The sequence below is a fragment of the Bombus impatiens genome, unplaced genomic scaffold, assembly GCF_000188095.3.
Source record: "Bombus impatiens unplaced genomic scaffold, BIMP_2.2 scf_0091, whole genome shotgun sequence".
NCBI classification, from domain to species: Eukaryota; Metazoa; Arthropoda; class Insecta; order Hymenoptera; family Apidae; genus Bombus; species Bombus impatiens.
In genome coordinates, this window is record NT_176510.1 from 710,593 (window position 1) to 736,927 (window position 26,335).

Here is a 26,335-nt window from a genome sequence, read left to right on the forward strand (position 1 = left end):
TTATTTTTTTTTTTTTTTTTTTTTATTCTCCGTACCGTTTTATCCGTACCGTATTATTCGAATACTAACTGGCTCTCGGTTGAACATACGGTATATCATTAATTTTAATTCATGCAAGATGGTCGAGATATTTCGAAACTACGATTAACGCTATTAAAAGCTGTATATTTTTATTCCTATAATCGCTGAATGAAGGAAACTCTTTACATGCTCGTAAGCCAAGAGTGGATTTCGAGGATTGAATTTCAAATGCTTTTTAGACGCCATTTTTGCTTCTACTAAAATATGAACCTGTGTTGCATCGTTTTTTAATCGACTAAGTGCTGTAGTTGAATCACTGATAGTTCACCTATTATTTTGCCCTATGACAGAATCGAAGATTTATTTAAAGCAAGAAAGAAAAAAGGCGTTTATTTTTCCTAGGTCAAACGATTCCATGTCGGAAGACGTGTTTTCCCAACACCTGGAGGTTCTGGACGGTGAATCCGTGGATGTGCTTCAGGGTATAGATACCGAATACCACCAAGGATACCCCGAGTTATCTACGAACAGTCCATTGGATTTCAACTGTCAACAGTCGAGGTACCAATATTACGACAGTGGTGACAGCGACGATTACGCTGAGAGCGATAATTGAACGGGAATGGGAAAGCCGAACGTCAACCTCGGGAAGAGAAAGCAAAGGAAGGGGGAAATTGACTTTTTCCTCGAAGCAATTCAGTAGTCTAAACGCGTAGTTGTTTTCCATATAGTAGGAGTGTCGTGTAATCTTTTTGTGAACAGCCGTATATTATGGTGAAACGATTCTCGACGAAACTGTGTATACGAATCCATTCGGTGATCTGGCAAGAATCGTTTCTTTCAAGTACAAAGACATCTGAGAACGATTGATTTTAACCTTCTACCTGGATAGTATAATCGAACAATGTTAAAACGTATCAATGAAACAGAACAGGAAGCTTTTTTAGAAGCTAGACATATTTAATCGTTTGAGATTAGAAAATAAGAAGAGGGAAGTATCGAGCGATCCTCTTTGAAACGGAGAAGCTTCGATATCACCGAATCGATCCGTAACTATGAATAGTAGTCGAGAGGAAGATTCAGGCAACGGCACGACGATGTGTGATAAGCAAGCGTCATTGTTCAATCTCTCTACGATATACATATTGTGTACTTCACGTTGTAAATAGACAGCAAATCACGGACCCTTATTTTTACTTAACGCGAGAAAGTCACTTGAAAAAAATGCAGGTCTTTCAATTGCTGCAGCCATTTATAAGAAAGTCAACTGACAGTAGCTGTAGAAATATAAAACAATTTAATCAGTCGGTTCTCAAGCAAATTCATCCCGATGGACTGCAATTTTTCTAGTTCGAAGGATATTATTTTTTAGACGAGAACGGGATGAAATTCCGCGAAAAAACACACACCCTAGTTTCAGCCCGAGGCTGCAACAACTGGAAATTGCACGTTAGAAGATTCGACGTCGTTGGATTTGCGAGTAAGAGGTGCTGTTACCCTATATAATCGTCTTGTAAGCCATAGTGTTACACTGTACGCAAAGTATTGCACGCACGAGAACGTTCAAAGGATCGAGCGAGATCGTAACAGTAAGATATTCCTCTAATTCGATCCGGTATAATATTCGTAATGTGGGTGTTTCCTATTCTTTTTCTGGAAATTTCAGACTACGATCTACGATTGTTGTTTCTTTTCCACGTGTTTGCAGGCATTTCTTGCAAAATGATGAATACAAGCCAAAGATGAGACGTGTTCTGTTATCTTCAGCATGAAGGTAGAAAGGAAAACGAAGAGACAGAGAAACTGTGTAAACGCAGATGCTGCTCTAAATGTTAGGAACATCGTCCCCTTCAACCTATAAGTGACATTTGTTTCGAGGTTCAAAGGGATTTATTGGGATCTCCCTTTACCAGTTGGACGTTGAGTGGACGTAGCTTTTTTTATAAACTAAGTTAAAGTTGCTTTATAGTGTTCTCCTCGAAACGATGCATTCTGAATATCGATTGTTTACCTTCTTTCCATACTTTTTTTTGTTTTTTTTTTTTTTAATTACGTTAATAAAGTGGCCCCGAGAGTTTAGATACTTTTTAAATGATTGTTAAGGAATTATTGTGGTTTAAAGTATGCAAATCTCCGCTGACAGATGCAAGGAGATTCTATTTTTAGATTCCTTTTCGTTAGGAAAACACCATGAAGAACGTATATATGACGATCATTGAAGAGCGTGTAGTGAAATTTTGTTGAAAGTGTCTACTGCCACAGCAATGGATTCTTAAACGCGGCTCGACTTAATCTAATTTACGACACTGGAGAACGGAAGTTGTACCCTCTTGTTTTTTAAACATCTCTTAAATACGTTTTAATTGTTACTGTTAAATTAATTGCTCATTAGAGATTTTATTTCTGCGTGAATTCTACGACTTGTTGTTCCATTAAATGATAATTATACGAGCGATATATCGTTACGTTTGATTGTGAAAGTACTCGAAGAGTACTCGTATGTTCAGGGTACAATTGATTTACGAGATCCGCTTGAGCCGCCAAGACTGCTGGAATGTATATATTAATTTCGTTTCCGAAATTTAATTTTAACTGCGTATACATATATAATATTACTCTAGTCGAAATGTGTGCTATAATTCACATAACGAAGACCACGTGAGATGGCGCGTTAATTTTAAATCTGTTTCGTGTTATTTGTTAATTAACAGAGTTGAATTGCAAGCAACGTGAACGAGCGTTGATGGAAAATTCTTTGTCGTAAAGGATGCTCGAGTACTGGACCATATTACAGATAATCACTTTCGATAACACATCTTGGAAATACTTCCAAAGAATTTACCAAAATATATCATAAGTAATTCGCAATGGTAATAAAGACATATCGAAAATCTTTGAACGATCAGACGTTTTAAAATGAAATATTTATATTAGAAAGAATTGTGATCCTATCGATATTCCTGAAACACGGTTATTGTTCTTGTTACTGTTACGTACCTGTGTTCGCTTGATTACGTAAATCGGTTCTTTTAAGAACCATTCTTTAAAATCGTTTATTCAGATTTCGTGTTTACCAGCTTCCGATATCACACGATGGAATCACACGTTCCTTTACGTCGTTGAATTTTCACGATTAACAGTAAAAGAGAAATAAAGTGATGTAGGTGTTCAATAGAAAGACCTCTTACAGAATCGAATTCTTAAATATCGACGTAATATTTTTTAAGGATAGCTAATCTTTTATTTGGCGAGTTATCTATTAACTTAAAATATTGTTAGATATTCTATCATTAAAAAATGAGAAAAGAAAAAGGAAAGAATCTCTCCGATAAGAAGAGCGTATTTAGCGCTTCCTATTGACCATTTGAAGAAATGAAAAAGATGAGGAAACGATCATCCAAATAGGTCTCCCCAAATAAGAGGTTGACGTTTATCACGGAAGTTATTTAATTTCTTTATTGCGTTTCCGCATTCAGAGAACCGTTTTCACCGCGAGTGATCGCTTTTGTTGACTGTCCAAAGATGTAACTATTAACACTTACAGTTGTATCTTTTATATAGCTCGTTATGATTTTTTTTTTACAATATATATATATATATGTATGTATATGTATATATATGTGCATATCTCTTGGTAAAAATTTCGTTGTGACAATGTAGTGCGCATCGAGTTTTCATTAAACGAAAGTTAAGACACGTGGAAGATGGGCGAGAACGTCCGGTTATATTATTCGTCATTGCATTTGGCCATGTTTTCGATTGTTATATTTATTCATTATTCTATGATAGGTTTATCACTGTTCTATAGATCTGTTACGTGATTTCTTAAATCGAGCGTCGTCATGCCACGATTTCGTGTCTTTTTCGAAGAAAGGAAGGAAGACGATTATTATTATTATTATTATTATTTTCTTCTTTTTTTTCGATGTGAAATTCGAATTTGTGGTTTAATTTTGCACACGCGTGCTTAGACCGTCTCGATAAATAGACTCACGTTCACTATTTACCTACATTTTTATTTATATATTTTATCTGTGCATGAGTAGACAATTAAGGTAATTTTGCAAGTTAATAAAAATGAATGGTAAAAACTACTATCTGAAATCGATTTTTCATTCTCTTATCCTTCCCTTTTATCTTTATTATTTTGATATGAAATAAATTTCAAATAATGTAACCATATACACATGTATGGATTCGTTACGCTAAATCGCACAGGGCGCAAGATTGTAAAAGGTTTTCGTAATCGGTATTACAGAACATGAAACATGACACGAGTTATATGAAATGCCATCTATTTATTATTCTATGAAACTCGTCTGCGTAATTGTATTTTACGCTCTACCGATAACATTGAAAATGACATAAAAATGGTAAGAAGTAAGGAATTCACAAATTCTCAAGGCGTTTTGTTACGGAAGACAAAGATACAGAGATAATAAATTTTTAATTAGAAAGAACAGATATATAAGAACTTGAAGATGAATATTTGATAGAATTCGTTAGAGCGGAAAACAATATGCCATTAAAAATGAATTCCAAATTACCAGGTACATTAATGTACATACCTGTACGATATTGTATTTTATAAATTAAACAATACTAATATAATCTAACTTTTACAGATGTTCCAATATCATTTTCTTTAATTATAATCACTACATTATCTCTGTGTTTTATTAATAGCTATAATGGTGAATTTGTATTTGATGATTCTGAAGCCATTGTACATAATGAAGATGTACAAACCAGTCCTTTGATGGATATATTTAAAAATGATTTTTGGGGTACAAGACTGACATATAAGCAAAGCCACAAGTCATATAGACCACTTACGATCTTATCTTTTAGGTAACATCTTTTTATATAATAAGAACTAACGTGTTAAGTATATTTTCTAAGGGAATTGCATTATTTGTAGATTACAGTTTTGGCTTCGTGAAAAATTGATAGCTCAAGATTATCACATAGTGAATATAATACTTCATACCATTGTTTCCATATTAATGTTACCAGTATTTAATATACTTATAGACTCAAAAGAAAGGAGTACTACGTTTTATGCTACCGCATTGTTTGCTGTTCATCCAGTGCATACAGAAGCTGTATGTAATTGTAATTATATGCTTTTCTTTTATAAGAATCGAAGATGTACCTTTTGTTCTCCTAATTCATGCAAATGCATAGGTTTCGGGCATTGTAGGTAGAGCAGAATTATTGTGTGCTCTATTTATGTGGATATCCATTATATTTTATTACTATTCAATTTACGCGAGGAGATTATTATACAGATGGCTCAGTATGTGTGGTTGTATCACATCTGTTGCAATTGCAATGCTGTGCAAAGAAACAGGAATTACTGCAGTGGTAAGAAATATTTTTTCCATCTGTTAGTGTGTAAATATAATAATGACATCTTTTTCAGGGAATTTGTTGCATATATGACATTATAGTAGTAAACAAGCTATATCCATTCCAAATAATCTTGTTCATTACATCAAGACCTTCGTGTGAGCAACTGAAGAATTTTATTAAACAAAAACAAAAATTACTAATCAGGCTCTTCATACTTTTTGCGTCTGGTTTGATACTTATAATTTCGAGATTTTCCATAATGGAGTTTAAGGCTCCAATCTTTCAACCTGTGGATAACCCAGCATCATTCATGCACAATATATTTTTACGAATATTAAATTACAATTATATTTACTGTTTGAATATATGGCTATTGATATGTCCTGAGTGGCTGTGCTTTGATTGGTCAATGGGTTGTATACCCTTAATTAATTTCAATGATAAAAGAATACTTTTTGTTCTTCTGTTCTGGTTAATAGTTGGTGCAATGTTGGTATATATATTTAATTCTTATGAAGATACATTTTTAAGGTAATTATATACTTCGTAAATCTATGGAGCAATAAAATGAAAATATAAGAAAATTTTCTTTGTATTGCAGATACTCGATTATGGGAGTGACAATGCTCGTTATTCCATTTTTGCCAGCCAGCAATATCTTTTTTAATGTTGGTTTCGTTTTGGCAGAGAGAACTCTATACATTCCCTCTGCTGGTTACTGCCTTTTAGTTGTTATAGGATTACAGAAACTTTATAACCATGTCCCTGTGCAATATTTGCTATTAACATATGTAGCTTTAATTTCGTTGTTCTTTGTGAAATCGTGGATAAGAAGCGACCAATGGAAAACTGAAACTACTTTATTCCGATCAGCATTACATGTTTGTCCATTAAATGCAAAAGTACACTATAATATTGCGAAAAATGCGGCTGATGCCGGAAACTCTACATTAGCGCAATACGAATACGAGGAAGCTCTGAGGTATAAAAGACTACAGAAATAAAATAAATCTCTCAAACGTAAAATAACTTTAATATGTATTAAGTAGACTAAATCCCACGTATGCTCAAGCTATGAACAACCTCGGAAATTTGCTCAAAGATCAAGGAAGGTATTTAGAAGCAGAGACGTTGTTTAAGCGAGCTATTGAGTTACAGTAAGTCTAATTGTGTGTATGTATATATGTCCAATTACTTAATCGTCTTGGTTGAAATTGCCTATTGAAAATGCAGTGCTACTAAGTTGTCATTTTTTAGGGAGGACTTTGCCACAGCATGGATGAATTTAGGCATTGTTTTATCGGCATTAAAACGATACGAAGAATCGGAAAAAAGTTACTTGACTGCTTTGACTTATAGAAGCAAATATCCTGATTGCTTTTATAATTTGGGTGTGCTGGTTAGTAATATTAATCAAAACCTTAAAGAAAGTAAATACGGAAATTCTAAGTGACTGTGTTTATAGTATTTGGAGCAGAAAAATTATGATAAAGCATTGAAAGCCTGGGAATCTGCTACGAAACAAAGAAATACGCACAGAAGAGCATGGACCAATATGGTATTACTTCTTGATGATTTAGGTATGCGAGAAGATGCTCTAAAAGTAGCAAATCAAGCTTTACTATATATACCGGATGACGCATCTATTCATTTCAATATCGCAAACATATTGGGGAAAGCAGGAAATTTTGTGGAAGCGGAAGTGTATTTTAAGAATGCAATATCAAGGAATCCTAAAGATGCTATGTTTTATACGAATTTGGGTGTACTGTATCATAGATGGAATAAACTCGATGAAGCAGAAGATATGTATAAGAAAGCATTAGAGTTCAAACCAGAATTAAATAGTGCAAAGGAGAATTTGAGAAAGCTATATTCTCTGAAAACGTTAATAAAATAATCTATTCTTTGATGCAAACAGATGGAGTTCGGTACATTTATATTTTTATTTTTCCCTTCACAGCTTCAATATTTTGTGGATATGCGTACGCTTTAAATTCGCCGACCTTTTTACCGTTAATATAGTTATAAGACTTAAAACAAATATCACAAAAATAACAAGGATTGTGCGGTATTCTTTCGTGTTCCATTGTAATCCATTGAACAGTGTAGATACCACATATCATACAAAATTTGGAAGATGTAGGTCTTAATCTAACTATTCTTGGATACGCGGATATCGCTAATTCATCATCACAGTTAATAAACCTGAAAATAGTAGGAAAGTAAAATGAGGTCAAAAAGGTAAATCTATTTCAAAATTAGAAGTTTATATATGACACAATAAAATTACCTAGCATCGCTAAACACAATTAAATGTTCACAACCACCTTGGTGCTTGTACACCCATGGGAATCCAAATCTTACGCACAATGAATCCAGCGTACAATCTTCCATCGTAGCAGTTTTAAAAGGTCCTAATTTTGGTCTTCTTTGTGCCCAATTGATGATTACCTTACTGTAGTCAACATTTGTGGGACACCTCATATCATTATAGAAAGTATCTTCAATAAAAAAGAATCCTGATTTGTAAACATCCTAAAGTCATGAAAAATACTATAAATTACAAATGCAGTGCATCTAACTAAATATTAAGAAAGAATAAATTACTTTTGCCATAGGTCCTATCGCATTGTCCAAGTTATTGCTACATTCTCTAGAAATACTGAAATCAGCAATACATGATATTTTATCCCGTAATTGAGCAAGTGTTTGAGAACCTAGTATCGCTATAACATTATGTAATCGTAACAATGTACCACATTCCGTCTTTGGTGCACTTTTTCCACGGTGCAGAAAAGGATAGTAAATTCTAACAAATATAAGAATATCATGACCAGGAATAGCACACATTTCATTTGTTGCTTCTACCTTTCTATAATTCTGAGGGAAAGAAAAAATAGTAATCGTATACAAAACATATTTCTTTTCATTTCCATTTCAAACTAGATACTTACTACGAACAATTCACTTAGGTATTTATAAGTAGGCTTTTTAAAGTTTTGTTTTAACCTTTGCCTTAGACTTTGAATAGTTTGTAACTGTACATCTTTCGGTGGTTCTTGAGCATCAAACACCTCCTTTTTTCTTATTTTTCTATTATTAATTAATTTTGGAACTTCTCCTTCCACTGTTAAATTATCAACGCTAAAAATAATTGTTTTATATTATCGTAGAACAACTTTGAAAGATCGAAGTTTACAGATGTTGAAAAACCTGCAATATTCTGTTAACGTGGACATTTCTTCCTCTGTAAGCTGGACTCCCATCATTTCCATCAAATTATCTTCAGCTCTTTTCATAGGTATAAAACAATCGATCAGTTTCCGATAGTCATTAAAATACTCTTTTATATGCACTTTCGCTGATGCATTTCTATTATAAAATTTATATACATCGTCCATTGTAACGAATTAAAGAAATATCTAGAACTACAATTATTTCAAGGTATAAAATGAGCTCGTCAATTTCACAACGTTTTGTGATTGTTTATACTGCACTTAACCCCAACCTAACCTGCATTATGCTTTGGAAAGCGGTGTCTCTCAAACTTTCGAAGTTAAGACTGAAGACCAAAGACAACTAGTAATTTTTACAGTTCAGACGAATATATGATCGACAAATGGTAACTTTCGTTTTGCATGGAGGACGTGTTTTGCTAAAACGACGATAGATAGCGGTGCAATGTAGAGTAGAGAGCCACATTATTCACGGAGACCCATTATTTATCATCGGTCAGTTATTTATCTCAAAACCAAAAATTAGAATGCTTACGTTAAAAGTGAAATTTATAGAAAGAAACTATATTTTACTATTTATCTCACGTTACTTTCTATATCGCATAAAGATCCGAAGAAAAAATCCAAAGAACTAAAAAAAACACCTAAAGGCAAATGTATCAGAATTAGCTTGCAAACTTTCTCGTACAACGCTCTCTTACCCTGCAACAGTCAGGACGGATAATTCGCGAGTAGAAAGTGTCAAGCGTAGTTCGACCGAAATGGTATATATACAACGCATTCGAGTCATCAACAAGGGAGAAGTAGAATAAGACAATGAACGCGTGGCAAAAGACCACAATGAAGAGGCGTAAACCGGGCTCGCTCACGGTGCACTGCTCTCGCCAATGGTCCGTGCGAATGTGACTCCGCCTCTTAAGCGTGGCCAACTTTCCCCCTTAGTCCCATCGTGATTATTGGCCGTGCTTGGTCGAGCGTGCGCACCAGTACTCCTACTCCGGCGCACACAATAGCAAGGGATCATAATTACAAGAGAGCATGTACTTTACTTGCTCGATCACACGGATGCGCAGAAGTGTGCGCAGAGCTTTAGTGTGAGCGGCCACCGATTGGTCGATCGACCACTTGCAGCCCTCGCATCTTCCATCTCCTTTCTACTCGCGCTTCTTTGCATATTTCTCTCTCATTCCCACTCTCCATCCTCGTTTAATTTTCCTTGCACGGATGAGGATCTTCCTCTATGTTTTATCTCGCTCGCTCTCGCCGAATCTTCACGTTTCCTCTTATTCGCTCTCGTTGCGACGAGTATGCACGATCACGCACGCTTAAAACAAGAGTACACAGTAGGTGGGTACGTTCTTTCACGCACACACGCGTTCAATCGCGAGAGATACGCTCTCTCTTTCTATGTTAATTCGTGCGTCGTACACGTATACGCGTAGAAGGAGTCTACTTACACAAGAGAGCAGGCGGGGGACCGCGTTCTAAAGGCTACGCTACTAGCCGGAGAGGAGATTTCTTATTTCTGCTCTGGTAAATCTGTCGCCCCAGTCAGTGAGGCAGCGAAGGGCGAGCCGCGCACCATTGACCGTGTCCGTGCTTCTTTTTTCGTCTCGTCTAGCCGCGACTCCGCCGTTACTGCCTTTCTCGTTCTCGCTGCCCCTTCCCTCCCCCTGCCCCTTTCTCTTGTTCCTCTTTTTCGTTTATGTCCACGTTTCTTCTTTTATAGGGCGAGTGCACACGGACACGGTGCCGCGCACCGGATTATTTACCGTTCAATTGTCGCGTTTTTCCGTGTACAGCCGCGAGAACGCCTTCAGTGTCCCCCTTCGGTGCGCGTGAATGAAGGACGACGAAGGAAGGCGGCGTGGCTCCCTTCACGCTCGTTACCACTCGATTCATCCAGTGTTCTCCACCTTTCACCTGGCTCGCGTGTCCTTTCCGCATTCGCCCAAGTGACTTACCGATACCTCCTCGGCCAACCTAATTACCCGCGTATTCTGTTATTCGTTCTGTTACGTGTACGACAGGAGAATTTCAAGATCGTTCGAGATCGTTCGAGACGATCGGGGCGATCTGTTGCACGTATCGGTGGAAAATGTGAAGCGGGAGGGATGCTGATAGTCGAAGGAACACGGTTGGTGCACGGTGAACGGAGTGCAGACTTTACGAGCTTTGCAAGCTATTACCGAGATCGGCAAATCGAAAGATCGAGTAAGCGAATCGCGCGATCAGCCTGGATAGTATAATTAAAGCGGAGAAAAGCGGAGTGAACGGGGCAAGGTCTGCGGAGGAAGTGGAGGAACCGCGTTGCGCGTAGCCGACGGCTGCAAGGCTGCTCTTCCTCATGGATCCCATCGTGCTAGGTGAGAAATTGCTCCTACGATTGCCACTTCGTGTTCATACCATACGACAACGTAACTACGATTACGTAATGATGTACCTTTTGTGAATCTTTTTTTAATAAACATCGCTACATGTTGAGGAGAATTCATTGCTGGTTTGTTGGAACAGTTGGAACAGTCGAAGAAGAATTTGCTTTATGTCGCTGAAAATAGCTGGAGAATATCAGAAACGTATCTGCGGAAAATTATATTCGAACGATATTTGTTAAATCGTTTAATTATGAAACTAACGCGATCGAAGAGTCGAAACTCGTAGAAGCAGAACTATCGAACTTGTTGGATACAAAATACTTCGCTCGAAAGTTTTACGACAGTTGTCGCATCTTCTACGAAATTGCAAAATATTAAGAGATAGTCAACGTACGTAACGATACATGGAAGACCGACGTTTCGCTAAAAATAAGAGATACGTTGCCGTATGTAGCTGTTACGTTACATCGGTATAAACTTACGTTAGCGTTACATGCCATAGAATTGATTTACCACGCTCGATATGTACTTTCGTCAAACTTTGAGTTCTGTTAGCGTCACGTTATTTCTGTTTCGCGATTAATGGGACCATCCGCGCCTTATCTGCGGCGAAATTTCAAAGCGTGATGTAACTTTATATAGAGCGATGAATCGCGGGTGTCTCGACGCCGGTCTCCTAGTGAAACTCATTTTCTTCTCGTACGTTTTTGCCCGAATGCGACTGTTCGACGAGATGAAAGATCGAATCTCGATGGCGCGCGATGTGTTTGCATATGCCAATCAACTTCGACCTAATTGAATTTATAATTAAATGAGACGTGGCGCTTGGTTGTATCTTGGTGTGGCGCCGTCGCTCGCCACTTATTAATTTCAAGCGAATCGCGTACGATAATGAAATAGGTTGCCAGAATTATCTACCAACACGAGCGCATCTAAACACCGTGCGCAAGCTCGATTCATTCCAATTTTTTGTTTACGATCGCTAGAATGCATCTAAATCTCTTCTATCGGCTCTGCCAGTCTCGACAAACGATATTCGATCATTCCTCGATCGTACGACCATCGTCCAACGAAGCTTTCTGTTTCCTTTTCATCGTTATTTTCACCGTGTAGTTGCTCGAAAGAAATTTTAGACAATTCATTTACGAGAAATGCGCATGAACGACGATTTTTCAAAAGAAATCTGTTAACGGAGAAGGACTCGTATTATAATTTTTTAATCCCGATCTCGCTCTTCTTTTTTTCAACAAATTATACGTACGAAAATTATACGTATCAGCAACGATCCTGTCGTATTCTATTTTTCCCAAACGTTAGAAATTCGTTAACGATAACGACGCGCAATGGGTTCAAAAAGCGACCCAAAGAACTGGTAGCAGAGTTAAGAAGAAGGAATACGCGGAAACAGAAATTTATTTACTTATCGACATACGAGCGAAAGCGTACGCATTAGCGTACGTAAGCTGAATAACGTGCTGACTTGGACAGCCGATAGGATCGATAGGATTTACGAAAGCTTCGATATAAATATAAATAGTTGGCAAATGGTGGAATAATTCGCGTGAAAGATGCTACGAGTCGATCCATTCATAGAAAGTATACTGTACTCATTTCTCCAGAAACCTTTGACCTTGCTGGGTGCCGGATGCCCTCCTCGGCTCCTTATCGCTCTGCTTTCGATCTTTCTTCCTTTTTTTTTTCTTTTCCTTCTGAAACTCTCGACCAGGCGTAGCAACCGTATATCGGGACTGGCCGTGGCCACGAAGCGTAGAACGAATCCGTTCGGTGTTTAATAATTATGTCAGCGGCGTTTTCTGGCTTGACGAATATCGAAGTGGACCGTCCTAACGAGACTGTTTCGCAGACGGTTCTCAGGGAGCATGATCTATGCCACCAGATACCGGTGAAACGTCCAGCCAACTGCGCATTTCTGTTAACTAAACAGATCTTTGGAAATACGGAGAGAGTTTCCTCTGATATATGTTATCGTAACGTTGGCTGTTATTACGCTATCCTCCGATTTCGTCTTCCTCGATTAATTATTCTTATCGCAACAAATCTGGAAAAAAAGTTTATTCCTTGTACAATGTCGATCGTATTGTACGTTGACGATGTATCGTCATTTCCAAAGGCAGTGGATGAAATCGATTTAATAAGAATTTTGTAGATCTTACTTTCGCGATGATGTTTTCTCTCAAATGTTCACCGGGAGAGGTTCTTAAAAATTTACTCAGTTTTTCCTCGATTTTCCCAAGAAATCGATCCACTTTTCGGTAAGATGAGTATCCGCGCCATGACACGATAGTTGCAAAACGTATGACAATTGCAAAAGTGTCGATCGTCTTTGGAAAACGTCTAGAGGAATGACACGTCCGATCGACGATGCTGAACCGAGTGCACGATGACCTACATTTTGGTAACGCAGGATCATAAATCTCGATGATGTTCCACGTTTATTGTGACGCGCGAAACGCTGCCGATGACCTAGATCTATCGTTACCCTTGCAGCAATACCGATCTTTACACAGACGTATGGACGCGCGACATTATTTCGTACATGTACGAATCGCGGGCCAACCTATCCATCTTACTTACGCATAATTAAAAAATCTATTAGCTCGAGTGTTTCCTAAAAATTTGTTCGATTAGGACGAAGACTTTGTGCAGGAAACGTGCAATAAATCATAGGAAGCGTAGACAGTATACGCGATACGGGTCCTCTTTGTAAATATTTATAAAAATCCGGAAATATCTAGTCGTACGAGTCATGTTTTTCTTGATGATAAACGATAAATATACAGCCGGTTACGTTAATTCGTCGAAATAGGTCTATACGGAAACGAGCTTTAGATTTCAGGCTGAAAATCGTGGAAAACTGCGTTTGTCGCTATTTTCCATCGCTCGTAGCTCGTGGCAACGTTAACCGGTTCCAATGAAATTTTCAGCACTTTCGCTGCTATAGCGTAACTGGCATAAATCTACAAAACGTATCGTTTAATTTTTCCTTACAGCATCGGGTGGAAAAGTTGTAAAAAGCGACGTTTATTATCGCTAATCGATCGTAATTTTTTTCGAAAGTTTCTTACGCCTCATTCAGCGCGTTAATTCTTCTAACTTCTCAAGGAAATCCGAGTACTTCGATTCAATTTTAAGAATGTTATCCTGCTTCGAAGGGTATATTTTAATAGGACCGACCGCGATGACCGCGTTGTGAAAGTCGGTAAAATTTCGCAGCGCGAGTAGAAAGAAGAACGATGGAAACGGAGGCGATGTTTGAGTCGGTTTAAAACGCCTGTGTTATCGGGCTCTGGTTTTTTCTCCAATGACGTTGACAATCTCTGAAGTCATTGACACCAATACACCCGTAGCCACATGTACGGTTCAAGACCTCGATATGTAACCGCGGTACATTGGAAACGTATTCCGTAGATAAAACGACGTTTTATGTTCCTTTTGTATTCCTTCACGCCTGTTTACGTGGGTGAGACATTACGGCGGACAATACAAATTTGTCACGGTACTTCGCAACGAACGATTGACCGTTAAACGATCCTCCGTTATTTTGCACTGATCGCGAACCGTTTCACAAAGCTATCTGTGGACGTTGAGATTCATCAATCGCGTTTAACAATGCTCGTAATGTGCACGCTGCTATCGACGTGCAATAATTAAGCGATTAATGCACTACTGGTCGACTGATGCTTAATTCTTAACTGCTATTGTGGGGGTCCAGTTAGAATAGTATTGTTATGCTTTCGCTCTAACGCTAGAACTATGGACCTGTAGTGGCGTTGTAGTGAAAATAAACAGATATATTTCGTTGTTAGACCGCCGATGTTTATGCAAATTCGTATCTTACGAGGACAAAGATTTAGTTCACCTACTAAATATTATAAGAAATATCGTACATACTGCGAGGTCCAGACTAGTTAGAAACAATGTTGTACTTTTGCTTTAACGCTATGATATATAGATGTATAGCTATAGATAAGATAGGACTCGTAACATAAAAGATTATGATTAAAATGAAAACATCAAATGTAGTGGGAATAAATGCGTATGTTTTGTTGTTAGATTTCCGATATCTGCTCATGCAAATTAATAATACAAAGAGAAAGCTAAAAAACTGAAATTAATAAATTCTTATGAAGACAAAGATTTAGCTCATCTGTATTAAATATTGTATAAGGTTTGGACATTTCGTGTAGTTTTTTATAGACAACATTGGAAAAGATTTTCGCGTTAATTTGAATGAAAGGAGGATACTGCTCGATTCTGTAGTCTAAGTAGAAAATCAGATTGTTCCCTATGAAAGATTCGGGAGAACGTCTCGTGTCTTATTGACACTGTCAGACAACGTGCAGTTACAGATTCATTAGCGTTCAATTAGTACCGTTTGTTCTAGTTAAACAAGGAAGCTTGCTTTTAAGGGTCCAGTTGACAAAGGACTGCTCAAATACTTGTGCTGGCTTCTGGAGTTGTCTCGAGCTACCTACCAACTGTTCTGTCTCTGACTTCCTTTCTCAGGGATGTTTCGAATCCTCTTTCAGCCCTCTCAGAAGGTTTGAAAACTTCGCGACAATTTGGTCGTTAATTTCTCGACCCTTTTAAAGCTAATTTCGTTGGAGAACCTCCGTATTTGCTACTATGACTTTTGACTAAATTTAAAGCAAATTTGCTAACTACAAATTACAGATTCCTAAAGGTCCTGCAAACATCGTCCTCCAAGCTCCTAAAACATCGTCGTATCGAACCGGTTCGTAAAATCTTTCATTCTGGATGTTTCATCGAGTTTAATTGTAGGAACGTTAAAACACTGTCTTACGAAGTGAAGCTAAAACGATTATCTACCAATTACTATCTAAATATACTAAAATTGCATCGATATCGCTAAATACGTAAATAGTGGATTACCCAAACCGTAAGAGATGATATCTTCTTTTTTGCGACTGTTAAGCAACACTTTAATGTGTCTCTCTCGTTCTCGGAATCATATTTTCGGGATTATGGAACTTTCAGTAAAATGTTATTGCACGACGATCTCTTCGGTCGTTTAAAGGAATGGATATTGTTAATGAGTAAATTTGGAAACATAATCGACTCGTTGAAACGGTAAACGATGTAAACTATTAAGCTATGTAAATATCTCGATTGGAATAAGAAACACATTTCTGTTTATTTTGACATTTATATTACCTACTAAACATAGTTAAATTTGTTTATTTGATCCTATGCTCTAATTCGTATCTAAGTATCAGGACACCTGCTATTTTTATGCGATACTTCACGATTAATTTAAAGTATCCAAGAAACGATTTAATCGATCAATCTTCTGTATACGACGTTGCAACCTGATATTTGTCCAAATTATTTGCATTACAACATGATATAGTATTATAATAAGTTATGATTGATCTCGAAAGTTTGCTGATCTAAATCCTATTAGAAAAATTGAAGATAGATTAGATCAGATATTCGAAAAAATCTGTTCAAAATCCATATTATATAATCATCCACAGTTTATACATAACACGAGTCCCTTGTAGTCTAACGTTTCAAGCGAAACGATAACTCTTAGAGGTTTTGATCATTTTTCAATGACTTTTCAGGTTCACTGAACTTCTCGCGAGTGTATCAATGCGTATGAACGGAAACCTTCGATGAAAACCTCGATTTGCACATGTCTATAGGAATGAAAATTAAAAGCTGCGAATGAAAAGACGAAAGAACGTTTTCGACCGACATTAACGAAGTTAACCCTCTGACTGTACCTCAGGTAATGTAGCGTGGATCGCGATTTGGCTATGAAAGCGTGGCAAGGTGGAACGTATCGTATGGACTATTAGATACGGCATATAGTCATCCACAAACAACGATCGTAAGGCGAAACGATCCGGAGATGTATCGTTGACAAGTTATTACTTGCACGATTTGGACGTGAAGTTTTGCATACTCGTCTCGTGATTCAAGATCCTGGCGGCCCGCCACAGGGGTTTCTTCTAATAGCCCATCCCAAAAACCTGTCGCGACTCTATAGCATTCAGAGTCGAGTAGCAATTTTCGTCTCGGCACAGAACATGCTTTCAATTACGGCTCGCTCTTCGTTTACTTCGGTATTCATCTTCGAGGTCTTCGTCTTCTCTAGGAAAACTTAACTCTCTGGATTCCGTCTTCGGTATATTATACCGAATGATGTGCCAGAATAGACAAAACGATCGATCGATAAATTTCCTTAGAAATCTCATAGGTAGATTCGCAAGTTTGCTAGCTTCAAATTACAAATACGTACTTCGAACGTTTCTGAAACATCGTTTCATCGGGCTGGATCGTAAAATCGTTTTATTTTGAGCGATGCTGCGTTATTGGGGAGTTTCTGTGATTTCTGTTTTTGCAAAGTATATTATACAAAGTTAATTCCTTTTCCAATTTTCGTAATGCGCAGAGGCTAAATTTGATGGAAGGGGAAGGTCGTTATTAATCATTTAGGCGAAAGGAATATTATTTGTTTAATTTAACGAAAATCGAGCCGCGTTTGAAGGATCTAAGTGAAAAAAGGGAACGTAATTTTCGGCGGAGCGCGTTTTTTGTTCGTCCATCGAATATATTTCGGTCCCACTGTCATCGCGTATTCCAGATGTGAGCCGGCCTCACGCACACGCGTGTGCGAGATAAATTTTGCACGCGTGTATTTTAGGTTGCGCGAAGAAAGGTACGGTCTCTCGGAGGGAAAGGGAAGCCGAGTAAAAATCGCGCGGGAAACTTACAAATCTATTCGTTAAACGCTTAATGAATAAACCGAGTGCGTAATTTCGTCGACGAGAAGAGACGCTTTCAAAATCACGATTTAACTGGTGATTAAAAAGTTGAATTGTACAGGCTCGAAGTCGCGAGGAAATCAACGTCAAACGATCGGTATTATCGACCGTGGTTGAAAGCTGAGCTTAAAGTTCAAAGGAAATGGTTGGATATTTACAAGGAACATAAACGTCACGGTGAAAAATTTTGAAGAGAAGAGTTGCTTGACGAGATAATCGTGTTTCGTTAGCAGAGGAATCAGAGAGTTCGATTGAAAATCATCGTAACACTCGGTTTGCTCGGCAGCCGCATGTGGAAATCGGCAGAGCTATGATGAAACTATGTTCGACGAGGTCAAACGAGGTTATCATGAAAAATGTACCGCGATTAGCATATAATTAATTTCCTCGTGCATCGAGTTGCATAAATTTCACGCTTATAAATAGACTCTCTGCTAATCGACGAAAAAAATTCAAAATCCGTTCTTTCGATGTCGGGATCCGACGAGTTTTTTTCTTAAAGAGTTCGCGAAAAATATATTCCTGGCATATATAAATTAACCATTCGCGATAACGTGACATGATTTACGATTTATATTACTTGCATGTAACTGCGTGTATTGCTATACTTGGATCGAACGCGATAGACGATTCGATTACAATTCCCAGTTTTTAGATTACGCGAAATCCCGTTCGAATTATTGAGAATCTTTTCGGTTTCGCAGCAGAATCGAAGAAAAGTAGCAGAGGTTTGCGAACTAACGCGCGGTTATACGGCGAATCGGAAGCATACGTTCAACGTACTTTTGTTAATTATTAACATTATGACTGCGTAAGAGGTGGCACATAGGTCCTAACAATTCTATTTGGCCAGTGCCCAGGTTATGAGGCCTCTGGAAATAATGATGAAACATGACAGGACTATTTTCAACGTCTGCGGATTCAACGTGAGCACGTGTTATAAATCTATGCTCGTGCATCGACTCGGTATTCCGCTAAGTATTTCGGCTAAATATCAAGATTCACGACCCTTCAGAATATTCTCCATTCCATGAAACGATCTCGCGAATCCTAACTAGCTCCGCGACTCCACCTCGTTAACTATCCTTTCGTTAATTTAATTAATTACCGAACGCTCTACGCTGGCGATGAGACCAAGTTCAATGCGTAGTAGTACGAACACGAGTCAGTTCTAGTACAAAGGTCTCGCTTTATGACATTCTATTGTTAATCGTAGGAGATTATGTTCCGCTTTATTTGGATCGATTCCGTAGAATTGGAGAACGTACATGTACTTACGAGTACTTAGACACTTTGATTAGATTTGAAGGAAACCTAAACTGCTAATAAATTTGAAAGGAATTTCATAAAAATGATAGGTCGAGTAGTGAAAGGCAGAAACTAAATATTAGGAATATCATTGGATATTGTTCAATAGAAAGCTGAAGCAAATAGAAAACTACCACAAGGATATCGACAACTAATCTTCTATTTAAAGTACTCATAAAGCTTCGAATTTACGTAATTGAAATCCTCTTATGTTCGAAAGCATCGTTTCCATTTGTCAAGTTCCATATAAACACTTCGAACCTATTTTCTTTCAAAATATTCGTTAAATAAACCTACCTTCTAACGATGTATCGAGCTGGATGGAAAAGACTAGAGATGGGCAGGCGTATTGGCGGAAAATGTCACATAAATACAAATAAAACAACACACAGTAATGCGTGAAGGCGAGCGATACAGAGCAGTGCCATCCAGTGCTGTACCACTGTATTCGATGGATTTCGAGCCAAAACTTGCTCCAGATCGTTTCAGATCGTTTCAACTTGTTCTACGTTCACGGTGTAAAACGAAGAACCTTTAATCTTCGACACGGTGCGGCGTTTGCGTTGGAAGGAACTAATCAGTGACATGTGGGCGCCGGGGTGCAGACGAGCGCGGAAATTAAACGAAAGATCCGTTTCTATAAAAGAGGAGCGAGAGGCCGACAAAGAGGATAGGCAGAGGGGTCGATAATTAGCGAGTGAGAATGGTAGACAAACACTGGTCGCGTTTCGGGCATCTATGTAAGCGGAACACGTGTTTTCGAGGGTGACACTGACATCCATCACTCGTCCGGTGTACGCCCACATCACGGACTCGCGCGTCCGTCGTTCAACTTTTCTACTTATACACCAGCAGCGTGCACCAGCCGATTTTTGCTGCTTCTTTTATCCGCGACAATTTGTTCCGCCTCCCCGGTATCGTTTTCGCAAATTTCCAGCTACCAAATTAGTCGATCCTTCCCTCGTCGTCTCGCCGACTCGCTGCTTTTTATCGTTTTCTTCTTCGTTCCTTGGAAAACGAAGCGTGCATGCCACGAGAAATAATTGGAGGATCGTTTACGGTTTACACGAATAACAACATACATAGCTACGAGCGAGATCGAAGAGATTTAGGACCACGCGCGAGACGAGTTAGGACCATGTTTCACTTTTTCAGTTGCGCGTCGTAAACGTCAAATTGTCGTTAGCTGTCCATGTTATTACCGAACCTGTGTAAAAGCTCGTGCACTGATCTATTTGATACATTGCTATACTGTGTAGTGCAGCTATATTGCTACATAAATTGTAGTATGTCGTGCTAGAGTTGAACGTTATTGAAAATATCTGGAACCTATTCAAATTATGATTCGAAGAGAAAATTTCAAAATGTTTGGCAAAATAACGAGAACGTAAATTACCTGATACGACAGCTCATGTGCAACGTATCTGAAATGTTACGAATTGCAATCCAAGCGGGAGAAGTACAAATTATTAACATATAAAAGTACCTATACTCGATCTCTCGAAGCTCGTTCTATAAATTTACATAAATTGAAGGCAACCTATCTCTATAAAGGTATGATATATACCTTTGGTCCGCGTGGTTTTCGATCAATCGACCATTCAACGTAATGTCCGTGTCACGGTTTGACGTTATCAATTATGTCTGGACTCGCGCTATCAATCTCGATCACGAGCATGACGTCGACTTCCATCGTTTCTCTAATATAACCCACGATTGTGGTAAAATCGTCTGTTAACTTATAAAGCTTCCGTTGATTCGCTTGTGATTCATTTCATTTTCTTTCCCTTTCTTCCCTTTTGCCCTGCGTCTACGCGAAGAACCGCTCAAATTTCTCGGATCCCGCGAATCGAGGTGGAATATATCGTCGTAGGAAGATCGAGTGGACGCATACGTCTGCGAATCGCGCGCGTGGAACCAACGATCTGGCCATTTCACGCGCGCACACGCGCGTGAACGTCGCGGTGCACGCAATATTATTAGACTTTTTCTCCGGTCTACGGTGATAAATGGCCGACATCAAAGGGTCCGACGCGTGTAGTCATTTTACACGCGTGTAATACACGTATTCATCGTTGAGGAGGGTGAACCGTGCACGCGTGTGTGTCTGCACACATGCTCTGCACCCGGAGGATCTCTTTCCCATTCGGGACATTCTTCTTTTTCTCTGATACTGTCAACCGAGGAACATTGACGGTGTAGAGTTTATGAACATCGATAGGTATGAGCTCGTACACTTTAATATTTACAATTCGCTCCAGTTCTTAAGCCTGATTCGTACCAGCGGTCAAAGTTCGATCAATCAAACGCTCGGTGTTCTTTCGCGATTTTTATTGCTACTATGTCGATGCCACGGTCAACAGATTTTCACTTGAGCCGATCGTGTGAATGCTCTCCTTGAATTACGTATATAGCGATTTTGACCGACGGTTGACTCGATGCGATCTGACCGTACCGTGATCGCCAGTGTGAATCAAGCTTAAAGATATTCGTAGCGCGACGACATCCCTCGAAAGTAAAACACGCCGAGACTCGAAAGCCATATAAAGAAAGAAAGAAAGCCATGGAAAGAAATTTCTTGGCTGTCTACACTTCCTACACGCACACACTAAGGAATAATTCAGAAATGGACAGAATGACAACTTCGCATTGTAACATAGAGATATTTTGCACGCTGAGATTACTGATGCTATATATTCCACAATTACTTTGATTCGAAACTGGCGAGGTCGGAGCTGCACTTGAAAAAGAAGGATTCTTCTAGTCGTTTTACAGAACATAGATGTTAGTTTCCTAACAACTTTGTGAAACCGGTTTTTCCGTAATTGATCAAAAAGTCAGTTTACCAGCGACCTTACTACGGGGAATTACGGGTTAAAACTTTCAACTTTGAAGATGAATATCTCTAGCACTATAAATTGACTCTATAAACAACTATAAACTGGCAGAACTTGTTGCGAATTTGTATTCTTTATACCAATGAAACATACGTGGATCAGTCAATTACATTTCGATCGATAGGATTGTTACACCAAGGAGGTAGCTTCACTTTCCAGTAATTCGGAAGAACCAGCAAGAACCGACTCAAAATCAATCAAGATCATGTCACTTTTACTGAAAGTGAAATATATTCACGGCCAATTAATATTCGTTGTAACAATACCGAAAGACGAAACTCTTCTTCATATGCTTCACAAAGAGATCAATGTATCGTGCAATGTCTAAATTGGTTTATAAGATTTCGATATTTGTCTTCTCGAATCTAGTTTTGTTTTCGTTCCTGTTATCGGCTGGACTTACAAGCTGGTAGACTTAGGGAGAAACCTATAAACCGCCGAGAATTTATTGCCGACCCTTATTGGATTACTAGAGCTTAGGTCCTTTAAGACTCGAGGACTAATGCTCGAGGAGTAAGAAAAATATTTCCCTTAGATCGCATAAAGAAAGGAACATTTCGTTGAACGTAAGGTGTGCTATTCTGCAAACAATCACGAAGATAATAATTGTTTTACATTTTCGTCACTTATAAAGACGACAAGTTAGAAGAAATATTCCTATTTCTTAAAACAGGCTCCATATCTGGCAGCCCAGAAATTTTATCTTTCAACGTCTTTGTCTCGTCCGACAAATTTTTAATTCCACTTTACTTCCAATTCTATCGCGAGCGTGATCTCGATTCGGCGAGTTGTCGACAGTTTCGTGGGAACAGCTCGAGAGCCAAGGAAATTCATCGTAATTATAAATCTATCATGCGAGCGGTTTATCCCTTCATTAATTACTCACCTATAGAAGAGAGCCGACGAGGAGCACGCATAAACCACGGGGCTTGTCTTCCGTTTAACGAGCCCGCGCTGCTCCCTCGCGATCGAACGGTTCGCCGGCAAAAAGACGGAGTTTTAATGTAACGCGGGTCATTAAGTCCAAATCGTTGGAGTTTAACGGGCCACGTCGGGGTCGTTCCACGAATCGGCGATCCGCTGAAAAACTCGCTCCTTTTAGCGGGGTGATTCTTCGAAAATCGCCTCCTCGTTTGTCTTTCGATTAAAACCGGAGAGCTTTTTCCGGATTAAAGATAATATTTGCGTACCTGTCAACGGTACATAAAAATTATGTCGTCTATATAACTCGTGTAACTCGCAATACAGTGTCTAACATACGCGCCAACTCGAAAAGTAACAAAATTACAGTAAAGGTATTGAAATCGGAACACCCTCGTCTTTGAAACGCTTTATTGATACGATAACTGGATAGATAAGACGAAGAAAATTCAATGCTAAAAAACGATCACAGCTATGAGCTGGCTCAAAATTCCCTTCGTCTACGTTCTCCAGAAGAACGGAGACGCATTGACGATCTTATCTTTCTGTTTCAATTTATTAACAAAAAAAAAAATGAACTGTTTTAATCCATACCATATCTAATATAAAATATAACGATCTAATATAAATCTAACATCAAGTAAAACGCGACTCGATGACCCTTCCAGACCTTTTCGTTCCTCTCCACTTTTTTCACAAAATTACTACACAGCTAACTTACTTTACCCTGATCCAATAGGTCCAATAGAACATGTGTATATACACAGCAATGAAATACGTAACACCGTAGACTCTCTTCCTGAATCTTTCAAATTCTTCAAAACTTCCACTCTACGTGTTATTTATTATAACCGTCTAAATTATATCGTTGTTTTTATGTAATCTTTTAAAATACACGATAATATTGTTTTATTCGTCTTTACTGCTCCACGTCGAGTACGTGAAGTATCGTAACTGTAATCCGTAATAGATCGTTTTTCCATGTATAGATAGATAAATAAATAGACAGATAAATAAGTAAATATCTATCAGCGAACAGCGAAAGAAACGAAAGTGGCGAGATCGCACCATTTGAAAATTACTTCAAGCGTCGTAAGTTCTAAAACAAACTTGCCCCACGTAAATTGATAGAGGATCGTCGATGGTGGAAACGTGGCGTAAAGGGCGCGTGTTTCGCGCCTCTGCCAAGAAGCCGCCATTACGGGGAGATCGAGGGGATGTCGAAAAGGGGGACGAAGAAAAAAAAAATGGTGGCCGGTGGCCGCGCAAAAACGCGTCTCTACGGTCGGCGGCGTCGCCGACGAAACTCTTCTTCCAGGAATCACGGAGGCATCGTAGGGCCCTCCTTTCCGCCGCGGTTTTCTTATTTATTCCTCTTCTCCGTAACGCGTACGTCAGCTCGGCGTTCGCGTAGAAAAGAGAGACGATGAGTAGGGAATATGGAGACCGACGTAACCGAAGGGAGAAAGGGCCAAGCCACATAAATTTTGCCCCTTCCATGGACGGAGGAAAGTACACTCGCGTTCCTCGATGACGACTTCGTACTTCCTTCACGGATATCCGTTCACCTCTCTATTTCTACTGCACGCCACTTCAAATAGATGCAAAATGAAGAAAGGAGCTTTCGATCCTCGACATCAAAGAACCTGGAAGATGTCAACGCATTAACGTTTTTGCACTCGGGAAGACATCTGTTTGCGAAAAGGAGGACGTTCAATTCCTTTTGGTTCTCGTTCTCGTTTACGTTTGTTTCGTGTCGATCGTAAAGTAATATAGAACGAGGTATTTGCATATTGGCGAAAAATTCTATTTCGAGCGTCGCCTATATATCCGCTGCGTTTTCCTGAATAATGGAAAATTAACGTGCTCGCCGGGAGTCCTAACAACACTTGAGCATCGGTCTCTCGAGTTAAAGATAGCTCTCTTATTATTCTCGTGACGGGTTGTTGTCTTTGCTTACCGGAGAATGGAATTTAGGTGGGTTTGGAACGTAGTTAGGGGCAATTGCTAGGGCATTGCTTCGCTAATTAAGGGTTGTTACAGACGAGCTCGGCCGAGTAGAGGCAACCGACGTACATCTGCATCTCATTAAAGCCCAACCCAGGCGCCAGGTGTAAGGCTCGATGCGAAGTATATTATAGTGGCGTTATTTAGTAGCCTAACCCGTCGAATCGATGCGAGATTACCCGCTCGTTTTACGTTCCAGCGTAACGTAAAATTATCCATGGCTTTCCCTTCGCGACGATTTTATAAGTCGACGTCGCGTTGCTGTTTCCGCGAATCGGAACGCGGGATTCGAATTGAGAAACGGGGTGTCACGTATCCGAAATAAGAGGACCGAATGAAGCAGAAATTTATTAAGAGTTTTATGGGCCCGGAGGGTCGCGACGTAATCAACCACGTTTTAAAAAGACGACCGACCCAAGGTGGCTGCCTAATTTTTCTTCGACTGCTTCCAACCGTTCTTCGACCACAACGAAGACGACCAGAGTTAACGCGCAAGTGGTGAGAATTTGCTCTCGACGTGTTCGCTCTCTTCCGATATAAACGAAGAAAATCTTTATTTTTAAGCTAATGCTCCCAGACGATCAACGAATATTGGACGATATTGTACTGACAATATGTACACGTTGATCCTTTTAGTTGAGAACCTTGAAACATTTATATATAGATATAGCAATGATAGTCTGAGGGCAGCCTAAGATCGTACAACGAATGTTCCACCGGCGGAGAGTAATTTGAAGAAACAACAGTTACAAATAAAATTTATATATCGAGTCTGGTCGTCTCGAGTCGATTGCTGTTATAGTTACCAAAAGCTAATGCACCGTTCGACGTTGTTTACGGACAGAGAGTAACGGGAGCGAACTCGGTGCAGATCAGCAGCAGCAACAGCAGCAACAACCCCATCAACAACAGCAGCAGCAACAGTACGGCGAGGTGAACCAATTAGGGGGTGTGTTCGTAAATGGCCGACCCTTGCCAAATGCGGTCAGGTTGCGAATAGTGGAGCTTGCACAGCTGGGCATCAGGCCGTGCGACATCTCGCGGCAGCTGCGAGTCAGCCATGGTTGTGTCAGCAAGATTTTGGCCCGGTACCACGAGACAGGCAGCATACTGCCTGGCGCGATCGGTGGCAGCAAACCCCGTGTTACCACCCCGAAGGTGGTGCAGTATATCAAACAATTGAAACTGAAGGATCCTGGTATCTTCGCTTGGGAGATCAGGGATCGTTTATTGTCGGATGGCGTGTGCGACAAATACAACGTGCCATCGGTGAGCAGCATCTCGAGGATATTGAGGAACAAGGTCGGCGCAGCGACCGCGATTCATCATCATCCCCATCATCCGGCGCATCATCACCATCATCATCATTTGTACGCGGCCGCGGCCGCGGCTGGAGC

At 39.3% G+C, this 26,335-nt stretch overlaps 4 protein-coding genes and 1 long non-coding RNA gene across 7 annotated transcripts in view; 3 read left to right on the forward strand and 2 right to left on the reverse strand.

The window, feature by feature from the left end:
* Window positions 1-4,115, forward strand: part of LOC100745203 — a 13,962-nt gene extending 9,847 nt beyond the window's left edge. The window contains exon 12 of the mRNA XM_033318391.1: window positions 424-4,115. The gene's annotated coding sequence lies outside the window, so the exon portion shown is untranslated. The remainder of the gene's footprint in view (window positions 1-423) is intronic.
* A 254-nt stretch (window positions 4,116-4,369) lies between these two features.
* LOC100745328 (protein O-mannosyl-transferase TMTC4) lies at window positions 4,370-7,298 on the forward strand. Its single transcript, XM_003485970.4, has 9 exons — window positions 4,370-4,571; window positions 4,647-4,872; window positions 4,943-5,126; window positions 5,209-5,388; window positions 5,447-5,907; window positions 5,978-6,358; window positions 6,426-6,533; window positions 6,634-6,775; window positions 6,842-7,298. Exons 1-9 carry the CDS (start codon window positions 4,541-4,543, stop codon window positions 7,274-7,276), a joined length of 2,148 nt encoding a protein of 715 aa, XP_003486018.1. The 5' UTR covers window positions 4,370-4,540; the 3' UTR covers window positions 7,277-7,298.
* Window positions 7,234-9,023, reverse strand: LOC100745449 (snRNA-activating protein complex subunit 3). 3 transcript variants are annotated; one of them, XM_033318385.1, is made up of 6 exons: window positions 8,893-9,023; window positions 8,593-8,807; window positions 8,334-8,523; window positions 7,987-8,259; window positions 7,670-7,914; window positions 7,234-7,584 (listed from the first exon to the last, which is right to left on the reverse strand). In XM_033318385.1, the coding sequence occupies exons 2-6, from the start codon at window positions 8,778-8,780 to the stop codon at window positions 7,314-7,316; spliced, it is 1,167 nt and encodes a 388-aa protein (XP_033174276.1). In that variant the 5' UTR covers window positions 8,781-8,807; window positions 8,893-9,023; the 3' UTR covers window positions 7,234-7,313. The 3 variants fall into 3 exon arrangements, with proteins under 3 accessions (XP_033174276.1, XP_033174274.1, XP_003486019.1); XM_033318383.1 differs by having other exon boundaries at window positions 8,877-8,972; XM_003485971.4 differs by having other exon boundaries at window positions 8,593-8,990.
* A 974-nt stretch (window positions 9,024-9,997) lies between these two features.
* Window positions 9,998-26,335, forward strand: part of LOC100741090 (paired box pox-meso protein-like) — an 18,359-nt gene continuing 2,021 nt past the window's right edge. Inside the window, exons 1-2 of the mRNA XM_033318382.1 lie at window positions 9,998-10,981; window positions 25,783-26,335. The exon at window positions 25,783-26,335 is cut by the window's right edge and continues 140 nt beyond it. Of these exons, the coding sequence (XP_033174273.1) occupies window positions 10,963-10,981; window positions 25,783-26,335 (572 nt within the window). The 5' untranslated portion in view covers window positions 9,998-10,962. The remainder of the gene's footprint in view (window positions 10,982-25,782) is intronic.
* On the reverse strand, window positions 23,329-25,892 carry LOC117151132. Its single transcript, XR_004460821.1, has 2 exons — window positions 25,760-25,892; window positions 23,329-24,577 (listed from the first exon to the last, which is right to left on the reverse strand). It is a non-coding gene; the product is annotated as an uncharacterized LOC117151132 (long non-coding RNA).